This window comes from Osmerus mordax, chromosome 2 (genome assembly GCF_038355195.1).
Source record: "Osmerus mordax isolate fOsmMor3 chromosome 2, fOsmMor3.pri, whole genome shotgun sequence".
Taxonomy (NCBI): Eukaryota; Metazoa; Chordata; class Actinopteri; order Osmeriformes; family Osmeridae; genus Osmerus; species Osmerus mordax.
The window spans coordinates 11,482,061-11,504,584 of record NC_090051.1 but is presented as its reverse complement, the minus strand read 5'-3'; the positions used below and the strand labels follow the sequence as shown (position 1 = coordinate 11,504,584).

Below are 22,524 nucleotides of genomic sequence, written 5' to 3'. Positions count from 1 at the left end.
TATAGGCCTACAGATGTTGTGTTTTTGTTTTTTAGAAGAAATAGCTGTTAATTTATTTACCTGGGTAATAAAATAGTATTTTATTTCCATTAAGAAGCAATACAGTAGAATTGTTATAAAAGTTGGTTACCCGAAGATGTATTTTTTTTCTCAAAAAATGTCTGTAATAAACTGCAAATGTTTCACTACTCCTCGACAGGCCTGCAAACGCCTTTGAAAGCAGAGATTTGTTAAAACGTTTGTTAACCGAGATCGTAGGTCGAGGTTTACAAACAAATTGTTTTAACAAATTGAGGCGACAAAGGCGTTTGCAGACCTGTCGAGGAGTAGTGAAACATTTGCAGTTTATTACAGACATTTTGTCAGAGCAATCAGCTGCACTTGTACTGGTGACGTCACTACATCTCCAAGGCAACATGTCAACAACTCTTTTGAGAACGTCTTCTGAACCAGAGCCATAGAAAAAGAGTTGCGACACGCTTTGATCTTGCCGACACGTGATCACGTGGTTCATGTAGCTCGCTGTAGTTCCAAAAAACCCCACTGCTGTCAACCGGTTTGAATGGTTTTCAATGAAGCTGGCCAACGGAAGTCGCTTTCTCAGGCAAATGATGAATGAAACAGGCTCGGTTAAAGAAATCCGATATTCTGGCTATCTTCAGCAGACTCGTATCTACAAAAGGCAGTCCTCCCTGACGTGTTTGGTGTAGAATGGAGTGAAATACAACATTGTGAACACTCACTGCCAGTGAAACACAGGAAAAAAGCTAGAGCTTTTTTGTCGCGTGGTTCCGGTAGCTCCCTGTAGCTAAACAAAACCCCCACTGCTGTCAAACTGTTTGAATGGTTTTTGGCGGGACAAACAGCAGCACTATCTCGATTCACGGACATTTTCGGTATATTAACACAATGTCAATTGGTTACTGGTGTGTTGTATCATGTATGTCTGATACTTTATTAACATGTATGTATTATGTGAACTTATACATATCGCAATATTGTGAAGCAGAGCTAGAAATGGCTATGCTAGCTACCATACTGTACAAACAGTACTGTACCATACTGTACATACCAAACAGTATCCTAATGAGGACTATATTGTTCCACTTAACGTTTAACCTTAGACGGTTGAAGTAAATGGGTCTTGTTAAATGTTTTTTTATTCATCAGCCCACTTACAATTTAGCCTACCACATTAACAACACTTATATTTGTAGTACTTGATGCAAGTTGAATCTAACCATTATCACCAGCAACTGCTCAATTTAAGACAAGAAAGGAGTTTGGTAATTAGAACAGAATAAACAAGGCAACCAACTACATTCAATAAAACATTTTATTATACAATATGTCCTGTGTTCTTCCACTCCTTTTGTTTGTAGTGATCCGGTGATCTTCTGGCTATGATACATGTACAGCTAGCTAGAGTAAAAGTCTAGCTCCAACTGCATTTAGAATCTAACAAGCTTACGATAAACTTTAACTAAAGCTGGCTATATAAAATACTACTAATAACAATTGATATGTGGTGGTCGAAATATGAAAAAATGCAGGATTTTCGTGAATTTACCAGCTTACTTGCTTCGGACCACTTAATTTGCAATTCATTGTTGCTAGCTCTACTAACTAGGCTAATAAGAGCTATATAGAGAAGACTTACTTTGTATGCCAACGAACACCAATAATTAGAACTAATTTGACAGACTATAAGCCAACTGACTTCTGGTTATGATACACGTGCTCTCTAGCTAGCTTCAGTAAAAGTGTTGCTTATGTTAGATACTAGCTAGACCGTCTAGCTCTAACTGCGTTTCGAATCAAACAAGCTATAATCTTACGATAAACTTTATCTAAAGCTAGCTATATGAAATAATACTAATAACAATTGATATGTGGTGGTAAAAATATGAAAAAATTAAGCGACGAGGAAATTCTTAACTTTCTAAAAGAGCAGAAAAGTGTGAACACAGAGAGATAAACGACAAGCGCTAGGCAGATTGCTAGGTTTGGTTGCTCAGATTTCAGATTGGTTGCTAGGTGTTAACACCTGAAACACACCGTGAGAAGACTTGAGTAGAGCTAAACAAAACTACATGTTTTAAATGAAAAGAGCTAAAAATGCCATATAATACAACTTACTAACCTCGACCGTTCAGTCATGCCGGGAAATATCAAACTGAGGTTTTAACGTATCGACCGCTGTCACTCTCGGCTAGTAGAGCTAAGTAGTTAGTAAGACACATGCCTGTCATTACTTCAATAAAATAGTAATTTTGTGTATCACATTGTGTTGTGTCTGTTTCCTTTTGAGAAACGTATGTTCAGCCTTTGTGAATGTGAGGTTCGAGAATGGACAAGAATACCTTAATAAATAACTTATAAATGTTTAATAAGGCAGAGATAGTTCACACTTTAGATTAGGTCACGCAAAAGCCTTAACTAACAGTTAGTAAATGCTTTATAACTTGCATTACTAATCACAAGTTGCATCATTAGTAAGTGTTTATAAAATAGTTGTTACGATACCTTTGTGAATGTGAGGTTTGAGAATGGACAAGAATACCTTAATAAATAACACAAAAGCCTTAACTAACAGTTAGTAACTTGCATTACTAATCACAAGTTGCATCATTAGTAAGTGTTTATAAAATAGTTGTTAAGACATCTGCTAAGTATTAGTGTACATCATGTATTCGACTTGGCATACATTAATTAAAGACATAAGTTAATATGTTGTTAGTTATTTACTCATGCTTTGTAAAGATAATGTAAATGGTTTGTTCACCATTTGCTAATGCTTTCTATACCAGCTCATTTACCATTAACAGATTATAAACTACTGGTTTGCAACTATATTAACAAGCTGTCTATAAAGTATGGTAATGCAGTTATCAAACACCTTATGAATTGTATTATGAATCAAATCCACAATGTTTAACAGTGTTTATTAATGATTAACATAGCATTTAATAATAAGCTTATTAACTATTTAATAATGTATTGTTAATGTTTCAAAATGTTTTATAAAGGGTTAACTACCTATTAGTTAACACTTTGTAAATGCCAAAAAGCGTTGACTTATTATAAAGTGTTACCAAATAACCTAAATGTGTTTCATTAGTTTTTTTATTTTACAATTAACATTTACTTAAATATATCATTACAAGTTATATTACATGATCAAAAACACTTCTGTAATAGATTCTGTTCTGAATGTTTGGGGTCACTTGAGTTTTGTGACATCAAATTGGGGTTACAAGCCAAAAAAGGTTGGGAACCACTGGTATAAGGGAAAGTGGGCGTGTGCCGCAAAGAGATGGGAGGAGAGGTGTATTTTTCCTTGTAACATGTTTATGTTAGCTGTAACTTCGTGAACCAATATTTCTATCTCCTGTTCGCTGAACCTTCTTTTTCTTTTCCTCGAATCACCCATGGTGGCAGTAACATGCAGGCGATTTCTCCCGTCGTTATACGGCGCGCTAATTAACACTAAAGGGCGGAGTAAGGTGCTGATTGCCCAACGAGGATCTGGTTTGATAAATACCACGCAAAATGTGGAAATACACCGTGCGCTATTTGCGGTTGGGCAAAGGCGCAGATTAAGCTGCGGTCGCAATGTTAGTAAATGAGGCCCTTAGTTTCATAAATCGATTTCTTATTTTTCCGTTAAACACCAACCAGCAAAAGTATTCTTAGAGCCTGCAAGGGTGTAAAATCCTCACTCCCTGGTTCTCTGATTACATTCCCTTTGAACATACACCCTTTCAAGTGAAATTAATCAATCTCTTTATCACTTGGGCAGTATCATTATCCAACCACAAAGTGAGAAATGAAAGGGCTAATCGCACAGCGAGAGCTTTTTTAGAGGGAAAGGGCGGTTTCCTGCACCAGGTGCTTTAAAGTAGGGACATGTTAAGTTCGGAAGAAATTAGGAAGGAATCCGTCAAACTATTAATTTCTAAAGCTCCCCCAAAAAATCTCTCATAGTGCTAACCTAACAACAACAAGAAGCACTGCTGGAGCTGAATCATGGACTCCAGTATCACTCCCCCAGTGTGGTAGGGGAGACCGGGGATGGAAGTAACACTTTTTGTTTGAGCGTCAGTAATTCAGTGGTTGTTTTTGCTAGGTCTCTCAAAATGTGATACATACTACCCATATCTGTCTTCTATAAATATAACTCACTTGGACATCTACTACGCAATCACAGATTATGTTAGTTAGTGCCAAATACAAAGAGTTCCATTGTTACAACCTACCCCACAACTGGGGTGAGTTGTAACACTAGCTGGGGATGGATGTAACAACATGAGGTAATTTTCTAAATAAGGTCCACACTATAATTTATACAAGACTTTCCGACTACTACGGTAGCCTACATGGGGCTTCTCACTTGAACCCTCCTCTCTTAGCTTCTGTGCGGCTTTAAAATATCTGTACAGTGTGACGTGACAGATGGAATGGGCCTTGGCGACTGATGTCACAGATTTTCCCTGCCTGACTTCAATTTGAGCCTTTCTTCGAATGTCTGCAGGGACACCCCTGTCTGTCTTACGCTTCCATTGCCTAGGCATGCTAGAAAAAAGGTGAAAAGTACAAAAAACCTTTGGAGTCATCATAAGTGGATGGTTGTGGCCGAATGTGGATGAACTGTTACAACCATCCCCACAACAACGGTGGAGTCAGATGGCTGAGCGGTGAGGGAATCGGGCTAGTAATCCGAACGTTGCCAGTTCGATTCCCGGTTATGCCAACTGACGTTGTGTCCTTGGGCAAAGCACTTCACCCTACTTGCCTCGGGGGAATGTCCCTGTACTTACTGTAAGTCGCTCTGGATAAGAGCGTCTGCTAAATGACTAAATGTAACCAGCCATTACATAGCTAACTGTTTAAAGTATGTGGGTTTGAAGTTAGCATGAATGCTAAGCATCAAATTAAACTAGAGAATCGGCTACTTTAGGTGATATAAATTTGAACATTGCAACTACAGTAGAATGAACACTAGGCAAAAAACAATCTTGATTAAAACAAATACTTTCTTACCTGAAAATCAGTTTTTTGGTTGTAAAATTCAGTGTCGCTAACAGAGACATGCCACTTCTCATGTGAGCTTGAAAAGGAAATGGGAGTCTACGATATTGATGACATCACCGTAGTTCTTTTCTAATTGGTCAAACTGACAGTGTTACAAACTAACCCCGTGTTACTTTCATCCCCGGTCTCCCCTACAGTACGGTATATAGGGTCTAAAACATAAATACTTAATAAAAATCAAACAATATGTTTTAAATTACATGTCCTTCATGGGCATATGAAAAGCCTGTTCCTGGCCTAAATCTTTCAGATCTTTGCAAGCCTGGCCTCTTTCTGATTTACCTGTCTCCAAATGTACTTTATCAGTCCCTTAAAAACAAGACCCACGCTTTGTGTATTGTAATGGCATGAATTCATGGTCTTGTATGTTTTAACACAGGTGCCAGGTAGGTAGGGATGCTCATTGTATATTACATATATTTATATATATTGCATTCTTTGTCACCTTAGGGCTGTAGATAGATCATCTCAACAGCACACATTGCTATGCCAACCACCCCTCAAGTCCAGGCTTCATCTTTTGATCATGCATTCAGCTGGGAGGGCCCCGTTTCCTTTAAAGATGGTGTGAGTAAATCACTCAAATGTAAGCTGCTGGTCAAAATGAGGCTGAATCAAACCAACAATGCAGTGTCCATCTGAGAGTCCACACCATGTTTTGTTCACTGACAGAAGACTCTTTCCCAACAGTGAAGCTTTTGTGAAACAATGAATGAACCTCAGCCAATCAGACTGCAGGGTTTATATATTTCTTTACATTTGCGCTGTAATTATGATTTGGTCACCGCAGCATGAAATTTGCTGGATGTACCTGTATTAGAGGCAGAAGTCCATGGCAGGGATAAATACTCCTGTGTTCTTTTCATAACAATGCTCAACAGCAGCAGCTACAAATCCTTGCAAAACATAGACCTAATTATACCTCAAAGTGCTACAATTAATATAATTGCGTAATTAGAGGCCTCATTCTCCTGCAATGCCGCTTTGGTGTGTAATTGAGCTGACCCAACAAGAGATGGATTAACCTGGCAGCCCCAGTATTTAGGCATCCACAATCCTGTGCTCAAGTAGCATGCGACAGTGATGCTGGTAGCTCAGCTATCTTACCTGTTTTCCATGAGAAGTGCTGACTGTCCTTGGGAAAATCAATGTCTGAATGGACGCGGATGGCAGTGAGAGACAGGAGCAGGAGGAGGTGGTGGCAATCTGGTCGCATCCAGGCAGATACACCCGAGTCATCTTTTAGAATCATAGTCCTGCCAATTGACTTTTTGCCTTCTTCTACTCCTGTGAAAGAGTAAACGCAGGTTATTCAGCACACATCACTTAACTCCACTGCACATCCAAGGAGGGGTTTGACTGAAGGAATCTAGCAATGGAGACAAAACTCCCTTAAACAAACTGATGAAAGATGAAAGTAATGACAAACAACAGCGTCATACTTGATTACTTACTACTTCCTCATTAACTATTTATTTAATTTAGTTCAATCAAAATATTGATTTAAAAGTTTTCAGTTGAAGCATGTTATCTTCGGGTCATTCTGACCCATCAGTCATTGTGACCCATCAGTCATTGTGACCCACCATCGTATTGCGACAACTTTACCGCATACAAAAACAAAGTGAAGCATTTTCTTTTAACCGCCGGGCTGTCTCAGACCCCCCACATTGCGAAGGTTAAAAGAAAATGCTATTTATTTGTTTTTGTATTGGGTAAAATTGGGTAAACACAACAATGGTTCGTTGTGAACCTTTGGGTCATGTGACCCAAAGGCAGCACAAGGGTTAAAAGGCCTCAAAAGAAAAGAAATGATGACAAACCTTTAACTTGCCATGACTTTAATACCAAACAGTTAGGAATTCTAAACATGAGGGGCACAGCTAATTGGTCAAAGCAGCCTGAATACCATGGTGATCCCCAAGGTAAAATGCATGCTTGTAATGAAAGTGGGGAGATTTCAAGCTAGGATTAATGGATGGTATTAACACCTTTTTATTGCAGCTAATTTATTCCTCTCCTCTGTCAGCACCATTCCCGTCCTGCGAGCAAGAGGGATTATCCCTGGTCTCCGGCGGCGCTTGCAGAGTATCATATGGACAACAACGGTAATAAACCTTTTTTTACAACATGACAACTTGCTTTTTTAACCCTCGTGCTGCCTTCGGGTCACATGACCCAAAGGTTCATAAGGAACCATCGTTGTGTTTACCCAATTTTACCCAATACAAAAACAAATAAAAATAATTTTCTTTTAACATTCGCAATGTGGGGGGTCTGAGACAGCCCAACGGTTAAAAGAAAATGCTTAACTAGCTTAGTTTTTGTATGCGGTAAAGTTGTCGCAATACGACGGTGGGTCACAATGACTGATGGCCCCCAGTGGCGCCACTGGGGGCCTCGCGCCACTGGGGGCCTCGCGCCACTGGGGCTCTCGCGCCACTGGGGCCCTCGCGCCACTGGGGGCCTCGCGCCACTGGGTGCCTCGCGCCTGCCTGGTTTGCTATCAGTTTTTTTTTTCTACTTTCAATATTTTTGTATTCCTGTTCTTGACTTGATGTGCTCTAAAATGAAATTACCGTTCATCATATCATTCATGATTTACGTTAAAGATCCTGAAAAATGGAATTAAAAACGAGTTGCTACCTACGACCCAGATAATGGACGCTACGTCAAGCCGAACAAAACAGTATGGAATTAGAATTTATTTGTTCATTGAGTGAAACATACAGATGCATATAAATGAAATGTTCCCCTGAGCTGTAACACAGGAGTAAAAATTGACACCAGAGACAGCAGACAGTGAGCTCTCCAACTACTTCTAGCACATTAGCTACCATTTCACCAAAATACCATCATTCTACACCGAGTAGCCTAGTATCAAGTTAGCGGTTTGCACAAACTCATAGCAGAGATACCTCTGGAAAAGTTATCTAGTATAATTATAACAAGCACACGGAACTGAGTGATGAACTGCTGGCGGCGGTGGATGGTCCAGATGCGACCGGAGGATGAATGGCCGGGCCGATGCTCGGTACGGCTCCGCGCTGCAAGAGAAGCCGTGTGTTGGTGAACCCCGTCTGTCTCTGGTCCATGTTAAAACTGTCCGCCGTGAAATGGTCAGTGCAGAGGCGGCTGTTGGAGTTTATCCGAAGCTTTCCATGAGCGTGGTTCTTCACAAAATCTATCCACCTTTTCCTTTCATTATCAATAGGGAACTTAAATGGCGTCTTGCATCAGGGAAGATGCAGTTGCGGGTGCTGGGAGACATCCTGAAGCTAGCTAGCTAGCTGATGTAAGCCACAATAACAGTACAGCAGGAGGAGCCATTCAGTGATCTGACGTAGATAGGTCGAAATGACGTAGATAGGTAGTTTTTTGGCTCCGCCCATTAAAACCTGATTTGAAAATGGAAGAGAAACTGTTCTTCTCCACATTTCAGTGCGACAAAGTTTTAGCGCTTTGCACATTTTCAGGAACTAATTTCACACGTATATAATGTACTTAGAAGCAAAACATGGAATTTACTTTACAGGATCTTTAAGCCACAGGGCGTTAGTGCACGCCCTGTGAGAGTGCAAGGAGGAAGGAGACGGCCAGGAGAAACAATGTCAGCTACAAGAGAACGCGACCGATTTTGCAAACATGAGTCTGGTGCTGAGAAAAGGAATAAAACTAAAAAGAAGCAAGAATATATAGCTATATCACTGTCAGAATTATGGACAGTCCCTGTGCGGGTTGAAAGTGATTCTTGCGCGTGCATCACGGTGTATGTCTCAGAATGTGTTGCCGGGTGTGTATTTTGAGATTACCCATCATAAAGGGAAGGCTAAACCTATAACCCTTTCAGGTGTGAACCTATTTCAGAACACCTACATCTGGATTAAAACCTGCACGCTGCTGTCATCTAAACCCGTGGGATCATTGAGTCATTGAGCAGACAATCTCATGCAGTACTCTGCATCATATACAAATTTGATTTCTAATTACTATTCCTCTTTCAGCAGCCCACCTCCTATTGTGATCATTCAATTTTGCCTGCATAACTGAATACAACACGTGTGTTGATGGGAGAATAAATATTGAAGGCAAGTGCCCTATTTCTCTGTAAAACCACAGGCTGCCAATATATTTGTGCTTGATTTCATTTAGGAAACATTTATTTTGATCTTTAACTCTGTCTCAGCATTGGAGAGAGAGCAGATCTTGACAGATTGAAAGCATTCGTTACACTCTTCTCAGTCCAACATTACTGATAGAACATTTGGAATTAGAATGCATCCAATGATACTAAAATTGACACCTCAGTTTCAAGGTGCAGATGACCAGAGACAGGCCAACCTTCCTGCAAAGCCTGATGTGAGTGAAGACACTCACCAGTTAGCAGTGTTGGGAATACTCCACTACTTTTGGCGGTAACTAGTAATGTAACTAATTACTTTTTTCAATTAAATAACGCAGTTACATTACTGAAATTTAAATGGGCTCGTTACGCGTTACTTTTTTCTTGCATGAATTCCCCAATTTCCTGTTTTTAATCTAATTTAAACAAGTTTACGGCGACGCAATCTATGAATGAATCAATCCGCATTTTAGACGATAGCTCACACAATGGCCGACAGTTCGGACCATGCAAGCTTTTTGTCATGGATTCGTTAACGAATCTGGGAAACCCGGCCAATATTTTTCCCTTGTCCAGATCAAGGATAAAAATATACTGGTTAGTTGTAGTTTGTGTGCAGGTGCGAGAACTTTATCCACTGCGAAGAATAGTAATTATAATCTTCACAAGCACCTAGTAAAACAACACGCTTCTACAAAGCTAATCGTAAAAGAACCCAGTGCTAGCTCCGCTGACCAAGCAGTCGGAGCCACTTCATAAAAACAGCCGAGGCTTGATTTTAAACAGAAGTATTTCCAGTCTCAGGTGGTGGGCCGAAGCTCAAATTTCTACCAGAAATGACCATTAGATACATACAGTCTCTCGCTCGCTCGAAATACAAAATCCCCGATTTCCGGGAGATTTGCGGGCGTCAGGGAGCCGCTATTGAAATGCGGGAGACTCCCGGACCTTCCGGGAGACTTGGGATGTCTGGTATTGTTTTATGTGTGTGTTGCCTAAACATATAATAATGACATGAATCAATGACATACGTAATTATAATTGGTCAAGAGTAGGTATACCACATCAGTAACACTTATCAATACATATTGACATCTCTGCACACTTAGAAAACGAACCTCATTAGCATAATACACGCATGTGCACAATTAATTGTATTGCTAGCAGTGTATTCAAGGCCACAAGTAGTTGCAATCATGCTGTATGCATGTATCCTGAATGCTAGGTAGCAAACCAAAAGATTTAATCTACCCATTTACTGAAGCTAGTTGGTCCAAGTTTGTTCAGAGTCAATTGCAATTGCAAAATTGACAGCAAGGAAAGCATTCTTGCAGAAAAAGCAGTGGAAAGATTCAACTTAAATTCAGCACCTCAGAACCATTATGCCAGTGGTTCCCAACCCTGGTCCTCAGGGCACGCCTGGCCTGCATGTTTTAGATGTTTCCCTGCTCCAACACACCTGATTCAAATGAATGGGTCGTTATCCAGCTCTGCAGAAGCCTGCTTATGACCATTCATTTGAATCAGGTGTAATAATAATAATAGAAGCAGGAATTAAAAGTAACGCAAACGTTACTTTCCCTTGTAACTAATTACTTTTCTATGCAGTAACTAGTAAAGTAATGCAGTTACTTCTGAAATAAGTAACTAGTAACTGTAACTAATTACAAATTTTTGGTAACGTTCCCAACACTGCCAGTTAGACACCTCTGCTGGTTGATTACCAGCCAAGTCCTCAAATGCACCAGACATACCTGACTGAACACAACTTACATCCTCCCTCTGGGCTGTATCATTTCCAACATTCACAGGTACAGGAGAGAATTCTTTACGGGCAGACAGAGCAAGCTAGATTGGAAAGTGATTTTCTATGGGCTATGGACCGCAGTGAAAAGAAGCTCAGAACTCCAAACGTCTCATTTTTGCGGCCCACATTGTAAGCCCTGTAGCGTGGCTATGATTACCCCACAGTTTGATATGGTTAATCAAATATTAGCACACTCGGTGGGAGAGCCAGATGAATAGATGGCTGACAGGCTAGCTATCTGCAGGAATGTCAGTTCTGAGGATGGGGTGAATACTAAATTCCCGCTCACAGGAGATTTCTCTGGATGCCCTGTGTGCGGCCGTCCACAGAACAAACAAGGACTCAGCTATCCAGAGAAATCTCCTGTGTCCTCAAAAATTGAAGCAGCTTTTAAGCAATAACTGGGTCAAAGGATGCATGTGGAGGTGCCTTGCGGAAAGCTGGAGCTAGCCTTCTGAGGGATATTTGGCTTGAAAGCTGTGGTTTGGAGAAACCATCGGTAAGATCCCCATTAGAAACCCTATGATCTGATGGAATGATATCTTAGGCTGTATCTCCTGTGGCTTTCTCTGTGTTTCCCTGTGTCTGTGTGTGAAGATATACAAGAAGGTGTGGGGGGAGGGAGTTGTTAGCAGGTTTCCCGTCTCACAGCAAGCAGATTCTCCATAGCTCAACAGGGAAGGATGACTGGGCTAATCCACTCTCTGCAAAGGTGGTCCCCATAATTAATATTTGATCAGGTTTAACCAAATCAATGGCGTGAGACATTTGCATGCCCGGAACCCTCCTGACTTCCCCTACAAACACCATTCCATCTTCCATTCCATGGAAAGACAGGAGGCGGTTTTGGCTGTGAGTAAAACAAAGGATTCTAATCCCAGCCTGTTTAACACATCCACCCTCATTTCCATACAATTATACAGCCAGGCCGGCTTGTTTGCCTCCCATACAGCCAAGCCTGTGTCTCTGACTGGGACATTCCTGTGAAGTCTTCCAACCCTTTCTCCACACATAGTCTCCAGAGAACCATGGTAAGCCCTCCAAAAATGTTGATTCAAATGGTTTGTGAATTTAATGGGACTCTGTGAGAGAAGACAAATTGAAATAGAAAAAGACAGAAACTGATCACTGTCTGAGAACTAAGAAGTGTTAGCTTCTTTCATTGGCAGACTACCAACACCTTGAAAGATTTAAAGAAAAACATGAAAAAAAAATCTTAATATTCATGTTGGTTCATTTCTTTAATTTGAACCCAGAACATTTGAGTGGAGATTAAAATGATAAGATTTTAACGTTGAATCTTTATTTAATGAATTCCTCTCAACTGTAATGAATTTCATATGTAACCATTAGTCCCAATCATATTCAGGGTGATGTAACACAAAATAAAAAACACTTTCCAACAAAATACTGGCTCTTTCTTTACAAGTTATAGCAATAACCCCTGCACCGTTTGGGATAATAATCCCTTTCTAAACCATACACAAACATATCACAGAATTTCCTACTAATATTTTAAATATGTTTCCTGTATTTCAAAATGACAAGGAAATCATATTTAAATAATTATAAAAAACAGTAACAAAAAAGATCTGTATAAATGGAATACAGTAAATATCTGTATTTTAACAGCTTTAAATTACAATTGGAATAAAATGTATGACAAAAGTTTATGCATTTTCTGTAATTGTACCCCCCAAAAAATTGTTAGGGCAATATATCACTGTCAAACAAATCAAAATACTGTTAAAAATACAGTTAAAAACATAGAATTGCAAGAAAATCTATGAGAAAAGAAAGAAATATTTTGTCATTTTGCATAACTTAACCATTACTTTACATAAATAAACTGAAGGAACACAAGTATTGAGCATTCCCCTCCCTTCACACAACGCACCACGCAAGCGATTTGCCTGGCTCCATTGAAAACGAATGGAAAGCTTTGCTTCGCTCAAACCGCTTTGCTGTTGTGGACACCTGCCCACACCTCTCATATGCTAAAGTCTGGAGTTTCTGGACGGTCTCAACTTGATAGGTCTCACACCCCATTCAAGATTTGGTCTGATTGGTTGTCCTTGTGTATAAAGGGAATTGTAATGCATTGGTCTGTGGATTCTTCATCTCCTGAGACCTTCTCCTCAGTTCTGGCTTGTCCTACTGTCTTACTCCTTGCTCACCTCTTTCTCTCTCTCTGATTTACAATGATCATGGTAGAGTAGGTAAGATTTAAAGCTTTCATTTTGTAACATGTTTCCTTGTAATTGATTTCATTCATTTGCAATGTTATTAAATGCGTATTTCATTTAACCGTACTTTGACCATTCTTGCTCTGATTCAACCCAGTCAAATAATAACCTAATTCTATTTGTATTGGCATTATTTGGTTCATGTTAATACACTGTTCCATTTCCCATCTTCCTTTAAACCATAGGGGAATTTGTTTTGGTTGTTTGGCAAATATTTAACCCCCTACAACACTAAAGGCCAAAATATGCTACTCAGACTCCGTTTACGGATGGGTGGGCGGACAGATATGGACGGATAGACTTCATTTATGGTTCTCTGTAGGCTGTGGATGCTGAAAACAATTCACCGCCAGAAGAGTAGGTGGCACTGCACTGCGATGCTAGCTAGGTTATCGAAAAGTCGGAGCAAATTTACAAATTAGCCGTTTCATCAATAAAATAAGCAAATTTTAGCAACTACACTGCCCATTTCTCGTCACATTTTAATTCAGATGCTGATTTACATGTACTGCAGGGATGGAAATAAAAAATGTTGTCCACCGGCCACTGTGGCTGGTGGATTTCAAAATCTACCAGCCACTCAATGTTTTTACCAGCCACTTTCTTGTTTTTAACCGACAATGTGTAACTGCATGTAAAAATTAATACTACAAGATCTACAATACTTATGCAGTTTATTTCATCTCAAGTCTCAATGAAACACTGACACTTTCTCTTTCTCTCTTATACATACACAAACCACGAACTGATATACATTTCATTAAATGAGTGATGAATGAAACTATTAGTTTTGGCATCTTCTGAAGCGTGTTGACGACATATAGGCCATAAGGTGAACCCTATTATTGTTTAACCCGCTCCACAGTCTTGCATCTACACAATCTTTAGCTCATAAAAAAGAACGAGTCGTGCTTAGCTACCAAAAAAAAGTTTGTCGCTAACATTCCAGTCGATTGTCGATGCGTCTATGTTTTATGCAGAACTAGTTTCTTCAGAGCGTAATAGGATTTTGGTGGCACGGTCGACACGTGATCGTTCTACACCAATAAGGTAGCTGCTTTTTGTCCACATGGATGGATATGGTTGGCAAATAGAGGATGGGACCTTGCACATCACCTGGATGACCAGAAATTCGGCCCCTGACAGTGTTTTGCATGTGATACACTGCGGCTGCAAAAGTGCGTGTGAGACAAGCAGATGTTCCTGTTTTTTGCTAGGACTGTTGCACAGACTTAAGTCGTTGTTGTAATTGTGCCAACACAAAAGAAACTGAGGAACTGGAAGATAACTGTCCTGACACTGACAGTGAGGACTGTGTAGGGTTGCCACATTTGATTTGAGAAAAACCGGGACAAGGGGGCGTGGCTGTGGCGGGGGGGGGGGGGGGGGGGGGGGGTTGATTGGTGTGCGTGTGGGATAGGCTACCAGTGGCATTAGTGTAATAATAAATACAATGCTATTATATATTTGTTTGTTTTTATTATATTTCTAGGCACAAATTAAAAATAAGTTAAGAAATAAATATAATAAAATAAAAAATAAAACGACAAGAAATAAATATAGCCTACATTTAGGCCTATACTGTAGGCCTAGGGTAGCTTTTAATTTAGCAAAGAACATTGCATGGAAAAGACAGAGGATATGTAATTCAAATCTACAACCATCCCTATCTCTAAAAAACAGAATTGCAGCAAGGATTGGGCCTACTGGTTACAAGAATTGTAGATCTAGATAATAGCCTACCCCATGCAGAATCTGTATGCCAGAAAAACAAGAAGAACATAAAATGTAGCATACATATAGGCCCAGTATAGAAGAACAGATGTTAACATAAATAAATAATCTTTTTTGGTTGTGTCAATAAAAACCAACAAGATCCTTCAGTCCTCTTCAGCCGTTTGGGATCCATTCAGCAACAACCAGACCTATCAAACGATATAATAGGCTACAGATTCAACAAATAATACTAGATCTGACTTAAACAGAAATGTAGGCTACAAGGTGAACAGTAATAAGTTATGTCTGTTGATTTACCTATTTTGGGGTATTTAGGTAGCCTAAGTAGGCCTATGTCTTACCTATATTTGTCCGGGTGCACTCGCTGACGCACTCGCTGCACACACACTCGCTGACGCACACGCACTCACCCTGGACTCCGTCTCCCTTCCTTGCTGAAGGGAGACGGGAGAAGGGAGAAAAATGCTTTTTAAACAAAAGCATTTTTCATTTTTTCCATTTATTTAGCCTATGTTTTATTAATATTATATCCATTTCGGCAACTGAACACCGACATTTCTCACCTCTTTCTCCATCTGTATTTCTCGTCCCTTTTAGCTGCTTTCAGAAGTCCCTGGTGTCCCTCGATGAAATGTTTAAACTCCATGCAGGATAACTTAAAGTTCAGTCTGACCTGCAGTTCAGCTTTCACCAAATCTACTGCCAACCTATTTCTTTTGTCTGACCAGACATCCTCCATGTGACTAAAGACGCGTTCGACATATGCGTTACTGACATGTATCGACAAAACGAAAGACACCACTTTAAGCAATTCTGTTGCTGTTCTCTCGCTCTTGAAAAAGAATGCCAATTTTTTACCAGGGGCCAGCTCTTCTGGTATACTTTCAAAAACACTGTTTAGTACAGTGTAGTCTTGGTAGAGCTTATCAATATCAACGCTTCCCAGAGCCACTTTCTCAACTCCAACGCGTTCCATTCGATGGGAGCGCACAGTTGAAGACAGCTGGAGTAACATATTAATGGGTCATCAAAATCAAAGTTATCCTCAAGGTACATGATGCCCTTTTCAAAGAACCCATCGGCCAATCTGACAAACTCTGTTTGCTCTCTTGCGCTCAGTTGTCTGTATGCCTGTTTCGTCTTACTACCATAAAACTGGTCAGTGCGACGCGAGATTAATTGGCTGCGCAGTCGGTTCATCACTTCATTAACATCCAGTAAACTAACACTCTCATTTTCCAACTTCCGAATTGCGCTGTCAAATTCCTGCATGACATTATGCATAAGCAACAGAACACACTCAGACACTGTCACGTCATCACTGCTGTCTGCTGCATCATCACCACCTGAGCACAAAGCCCTCCAGACAATGACAGGGCAATCTCTCTTTCCCAACGACAAAAAATAGCATTTCAGGGCAGGCCAACATTCTAAGACTCGTTGGATTGCGGGCAATAAGGACAACCACCGGGTTGGTACATGCCTCAGAATCTCTTTGTATTGTACTGAAGTGAATTCGCAAAACTCCTTCAGAGACTCTACCTTCTTGGCAGAGCAAGAGAACTCACTGTAGATTTTTAGAATGATGCACTCCACATCATAGCCTTCCGCACTTAGAATCCTGTTTGCATGTTTTAAGGTGTTGTGAATCAAGTGACATTTGCAGTTAGCTTTTACGATATGCGGGTTAACTTATTTCAGTTTTTGAAAAACAGAATTATGCTTGCCATAATTGACAGAGGCATTGTCAGCACCGTATGCACTGATTTTTCTGACACTGAGGCCACTTGATTCTGTGATGTCAACTATTTGTTCGTAAATGGGTCTACTTGTTTCACGGGGGTCCTCGTAAAATTCCAATCAACCGTATTTAACACCATCATCTACATGAAAATATTGCACTGTGTAGGGGTACACTTTAACATTGCCTGAATTTGATGCGTCTGAACAAACAGAAAAGTACGGGGTATTCTTCAGCTCTGTAACTAAACGCTCTTGACTGTAGGGGGCTAGAACATTTTGAACTAAAGCCTCGCTTTTAGTGCGTCCACACGCCACTTTTGGTGCTATACAGGAGTCATTAAAAAGTTTGGTATTGAGCTTAATGCCGCAATCCGTAGATAGGTAACTATGGCCATGAAGCACTCCGTGATAAACACTACTGAGCTTTGCCACTGCTATCCTGTCTTCCTCCGGGGACCCCTTTTTTGTCATAAAAGAAGCGATGGCTCGATTTTTTCTCTTATTTAACATAGCAGTCTGGTGCTTCTTTGTTTTCTCGTGGGTGTCAAGAGCAAATCTCCCTTCATGCTTGACCACAATTTTGGCTGGGCACAAAATACAAGTGGCAGAGAACGGATCACCTTGGGTAGGCCTTACCCACTCCGAAAAGTTACCACTTTTCACCCAGTCGGCGTTGTACACTGTGTGTCTCTTTTTCTTCGCCGCTGGCCCTGAATTTGATTGTACATCCTCCTCATCCGTCTCGCCCACCATTTTAGCAAACTAAATCGAACCTAAATGTATTTTTTTTACTAGGCAGTCTCCAATCTGTAGCCCACCAGCACTCACTCACTCTCTTGGACCTGTTACGCGTGGCGGTAGTTGCTAGGTGATGCTGATGGTCAAGGTAAACTTTCGTTTCGCAGGTCTGCATTAACCAGGATTAAGTCTGGATTAAGATAACAAGAAAAATGGTAGGATTGTATGAGCAGCAGAACGTAGATTTTATTACAAGTGAAACTAGGGAATGGGCCTACTTAAAAAAAATAGAAGTGCCTTTGCACCAAAAAACCGGGACATTTGGTGTCCCGGGAAAGATTATCCATTTCCCGGGACAGACATTAAAAAAAGAGAACAATCCCGGGAAAACCAGAACGTGTGGCAACCCTAGGACTGTGTGTCCTTAATCTGTTATTCCTTATTCTGTTTTGTACAGTTTTATATATCATGTTTCATACTTTTCATGAAGATTGTTTTTATGGTTGATCAGTGTTGTTTTCATTCGTGGAAGAATGAATGAATTACATTTACATTTATGCATTTAGCAGACGCTTTTATCCAAAGCGACTTCCAAGAGAGAGTTTTACAAAAGTGCATATAGGTCACTGATCATAACAACGAGACAGCCCCAAACATTGCGGGTAGCCAAACATGAAGCATACATTGTCAAACCAAATAAGTCCCAAAGGGAAGAACAATAAGAGCATGTAGTTAGACAAGTTACAATTGAGCAGAAAGAACCTCAAAAGTGCAAGAGTGTACCTGTGGAAAAAGCAAGCAACAATAATATATTTCAGAGCGAGTACAATCATTTTAAGACAGTTACAACAAACCAACAAGAGCAACAAGTCTCTCAATAAGAGTCATTGTGATCCTGGAGGAAACTAACATCAGGTCCAGCCAATCATTCCTATGTGCCGTTGTACTCCCAAGTGAATTGAATGTTACAACAACGACATAAGTCTGTGCAACACAATCCTAGCGAAAAACAGGAACATCTGCCTGTCTCACAGGCCGCAGGGTATATCACATGCAAAACACTGTCAGGGGCCGAATTTCTGGTCATCCAGGTGACGTGCAAGGTCCCATCCTCTATTTGCCAACCATATCCATCCATGTGGACAAAAAGCAGCTACCTTATTGGTGTAGAACGATCACGTGTCGAACCGTGCCACCCAAATGTTATTACGCTATGAAGAAACTAGTTCTGCATAAAACATAGAAGCATCGACAATCGACTGGAATTTTAGCGACTAACTTTTTTTGGTAGCTTAGCACGACTCGTTCTTTTTTATGAGCTAAAGATTGTGTAGATGCCAGACTGTGGAGCGGGAATCATTTTCTAAAATACTTTTCGTGGTTCACCTTGCTGCCTAATACAGAGCAGTACATTATCAGATTTGTCTCTTCGTAAACTAACCAATCGCGGGACTCCCCATTGTCTGCTTTTCTCCATCGTTCTTTAAAAAACCTTTCGTTTTTACAAAGCGTTTATGTACTGCAGCATTTTTGGTGTGCGTGCTTTCGTTTTTGTAGCGCGCTTATGTATTTGGTTGTGTTGTGTGTATTTGCAGCGCGTTTGCTGAATGCTGCGCATGTGTTGTCAAATTAATGAAGATGTTTTTTTAATTTACTTGTGATTTGTCTATTTGCACGTGTTTTCTTAATTTGCAGCGCGGTTGCACATGTCGTCCACCGTAGTTTTGTACATACCGCGGAATACATAATTAGGCGCACATAACGCATCCCCTCCCATCTCTTTATGGGTGTCAAGTTAAATATGAGTTTGAACCTTACTTTGGGGTTTTAGAGAAAATGCACAGGAAGAAAACAGAAAGAAGGGAGGTGACAATCTCACTGTGGATCAATGAAACGCAGCGGCATACACGCAATGCAGCAATAGGAACACACGTGCAACAGAGAGGAGGCTAACAGGTGCCTAATCAAGTGTGTGCCTAATCAAGTATAAAGTGGGTGAGAAACGCCACAGAACGCTGAGAACAGCTTGCGCTGTATGTATGGAGCACTGTGCACATCTGAAATATCTACAGTCTGGAAAGGCAGCCGGTAAGAGAAGGAGTTTTCAATCGTGTTTTAAATCTTACCTCCATCAAATTCTGAGGCTGCTCTGCATTGTGGCTTATTGTGCTAAAAATAGTTAGTCACTGCAGCGACCGTCTCCTTCCTGGTCGGGTTTTAAGTGGGCATGAAATTGTTTAGTTATTTGTAAATGCCAAATTACTTATGTTTATACTGATTGTTGTAAAATAATGTTGCGCGAATTTGCACGTCGATTTGCACTTTACATTTAAGCTGTTAAAACTTTAAACTACATTTTCAAAGTGTTTTCTACAGTGGTTTATTTCAAACGTAAAGTTAAATATTTAAAGCATCTTTTCTTTCACATGTTGGTTACTGTGTACTGCTGGGGATTTGTGTGCTCTGTTTCTGTTTTCTAAAGGTTTTTTACCTAATTGATTGCTGTTGAACTGACCAAAAATGCTGCTAACCTGAAAAGTGGAAATGTAGCTATTGCCTGTTACTCAGTTATTCAGCACTTGGAGGTGTAATTCACTGGATTCCACTCAATGTAGATAATTTCAGTCTCTTATTCAAGTTGGGGAAGTGCATCAAGTGTAAAACTCTGGAAAACTTGACAATGGGAAACTCCCACTTTCCCCTTGACCCTCCCGTGAATGCATATGCATGTCACGGAAAAGCGCAATTTGCCATTTTCGGTTCCCACGACAGGCAGTCTGCGCTTTTACCTCTGTGCGGCAATTTTTTACATGCCTCACCATGCTTTTACGCGCAAATTGCGAAACAAATACGCCTGAAATGGGCGCAAAAGCGTTAGTACATGAGGCCCTAACTGTTATAGTCTGAGGGCATCCTGAGTCTTAGGCCACAAGGTGAACCACGAAAAGTCTTTTAGAAAATGATTCCAGCTCCAGTCTGGCATCTACACGATCTTTATCTCATAAAAAAGAACGAGTCGTGCTAAGCTACCAAAAAAAGTTTGTCGCTGAAATTCCAGTCGATTATCGTTGCGTCTATGTTTTATGCAGAACTAGTTTCTTCAGGGCGTAATAGGACTTTGGTGGCACGGTTCGACACGTGATCGTTCTACACCAATAAGGTAGCTGCTTTTTGTCAACATGGATGGAAATGTTTGGCAAATAGAGGATGGGACCTTGCACGTAACAGAAATTCGGCCCCTGACAGTGTTTTGCATGTGATACACTGCGGCTGCAAAAGTGCCTGTGAGACAGGCAGATGTTCATGTTTTTCTGCAGGACAGTGTTGCACAGACTTATGTCGTTGTTGTAATTGTGCCAACATAAAAGAAACAGAGGAACTGGAAGATAACTTTCCTGACAGTGAGGACTGAGTGTCCTTAATCTGTTATTCCTTATTCTGTTTTGTACAGTTTTATATATCATATTTTTCATAACGATTGTTTTTATGATTGATCAGTGATTTCATTTGTGGAAGAATGAATGAATTGAATGTTACAACAACGACATAAGTCTGCCCCCCCCCCCCCCCCCAGGTTAATGTAATAGTTTAATAACTAATGTAATATTGCACATATTTTCTTACTATTTCCCCTAAAGCAATAAGGTTAGGCTACTTGGAGACCTTCCACTCATAAAGTATTTTCTAAATGGCATAAATGCTGCCAATTATGAATTGACGTATTAATAATTGACGTTGGTCAGTAGCCTATAGCCTATCGATTAAGGTACTCAAAAGCATGTACACTGTCTGCTTCATTTGAGCTTGATAGGCTAAGCATTCTGTAGCAAATAATAACAAACCCACCATTTATTAATTAAAACTACTTCTGCATAGTAATGCACCGAAAATACAAACGTAAGTAAAGGCAGCAATCGGTATCGAATCAACAGACGTGCAATTTAGCTAGCAGGGGAATAATACAAACAACGAAGATCACCAGTTAACTCAATTTAAATTGACAAGTTAGCTATACAACTTCTCAAAGACGCACAATCTCAATTGCGGTGTGAAGCGCGTATCCGTGCTATTCTCCAACATGCACTCTAACAATCACATAGACGTCCTAAAATATTGTACAGCCCTATTTCTGATACCATGGCGGCAGAAATATTGTCGTGGCGGGCTGCCACGGCAAAATAAACAGAGGAAACACTGTAACGTGCAAGGTCCCATCCTCTATTTGCCAACCATATCCATCCATGTTGACAAAAAGCAGCTACCTTATTGGTGTAGAACGATCACGTGTCAAACCGTGCCACCAAAATCCATATTACGCTCTGAAGAAACTAGTTCTGCATAAAACATAGACGCATCAACAATCGACTGGAGTTTCAGCAACAAACTTTTTTTGGTAGCTTAGCACGACTCGTTCTTTTTTACGAGTTAAAGATTGTGTAGATGCCAGACTGTGGAGCAGGTTGAAACGATATCAGGGTTCACCTTACGGCCTATCTGGACCCACTCACTATCTTCACACTTCCCCCTACCCCATCTCTGTGTAACTATGTGAAATGATTAGGTGTATTCTCTCTTCCACATGGGAGAGAGATTTGGGGAAAAATTGCACTTTTGAGGTTCATGTTGTTTAATTTGTAACTTGTTTAACTACTTGCTCTTATGTTTCTTCCCATTGGCATTTGGTTGCTTATCACAATGTATGCTCATGTTTTGGCTTCCCGCAATGTTTTTTGGGGCTATCTCGTTGTTTATGGACGCTTTGGATAAAAGCGTCTGCTAAATGAATAAATGTAAATGTAATTACAGTAAAGCGAATGACAGTTTTTGTTTACATTTGATCTATGTTTTTAATCTGACTTTTTTTACATCTTTTTTTTTTGTGTACCTGAACCAGTGGACTGCCAATCATTCCTTTCCGCGGACTGGCAGGTGTTCGAGGTTCTGTCAGATGTCCCGTCCCAGGAGTTGTTGTTCGCTACGGCTGACGGTTGACAAACACAGCCTTGTCTTCCTCCTGACGCATCATGCAGCGGCGT

The 22,524-nt window shown here is 40.4% G+C and overlaps 1 protein-coding gene across 1 annotated transcript in view; it reads right to left on the bottom strand.

The window, feature by feature from the left end:
* The window catches only part of thsd7ba (thrombospondin, type I, domain containing 7Ba), a 215,360-nt gene extending 192,907 nt beyond the window's left edge, over positions 1-22,453 (bottom strand). The window contains exons 1-2 of the mRNA XM_067253353.1: positions 22,374-22,453; positions 6,202-6,381 (exon numbers count right to left, since the gene is read on the bottom strand). Of these exons, the coding sequence (XP_067109454.1) occupies positions 6,202-6,346 (145 nt within the window). The 5' untranslated portion in view covers positions 6,347-6,381; positions 22,374-22,453. The remainder of the gene's footprint in view (positions 1-6,201; positions 6,382-22,373) is intronic.
* Positions 22,454-22,524: the final 71 nt, after the last annotated feature.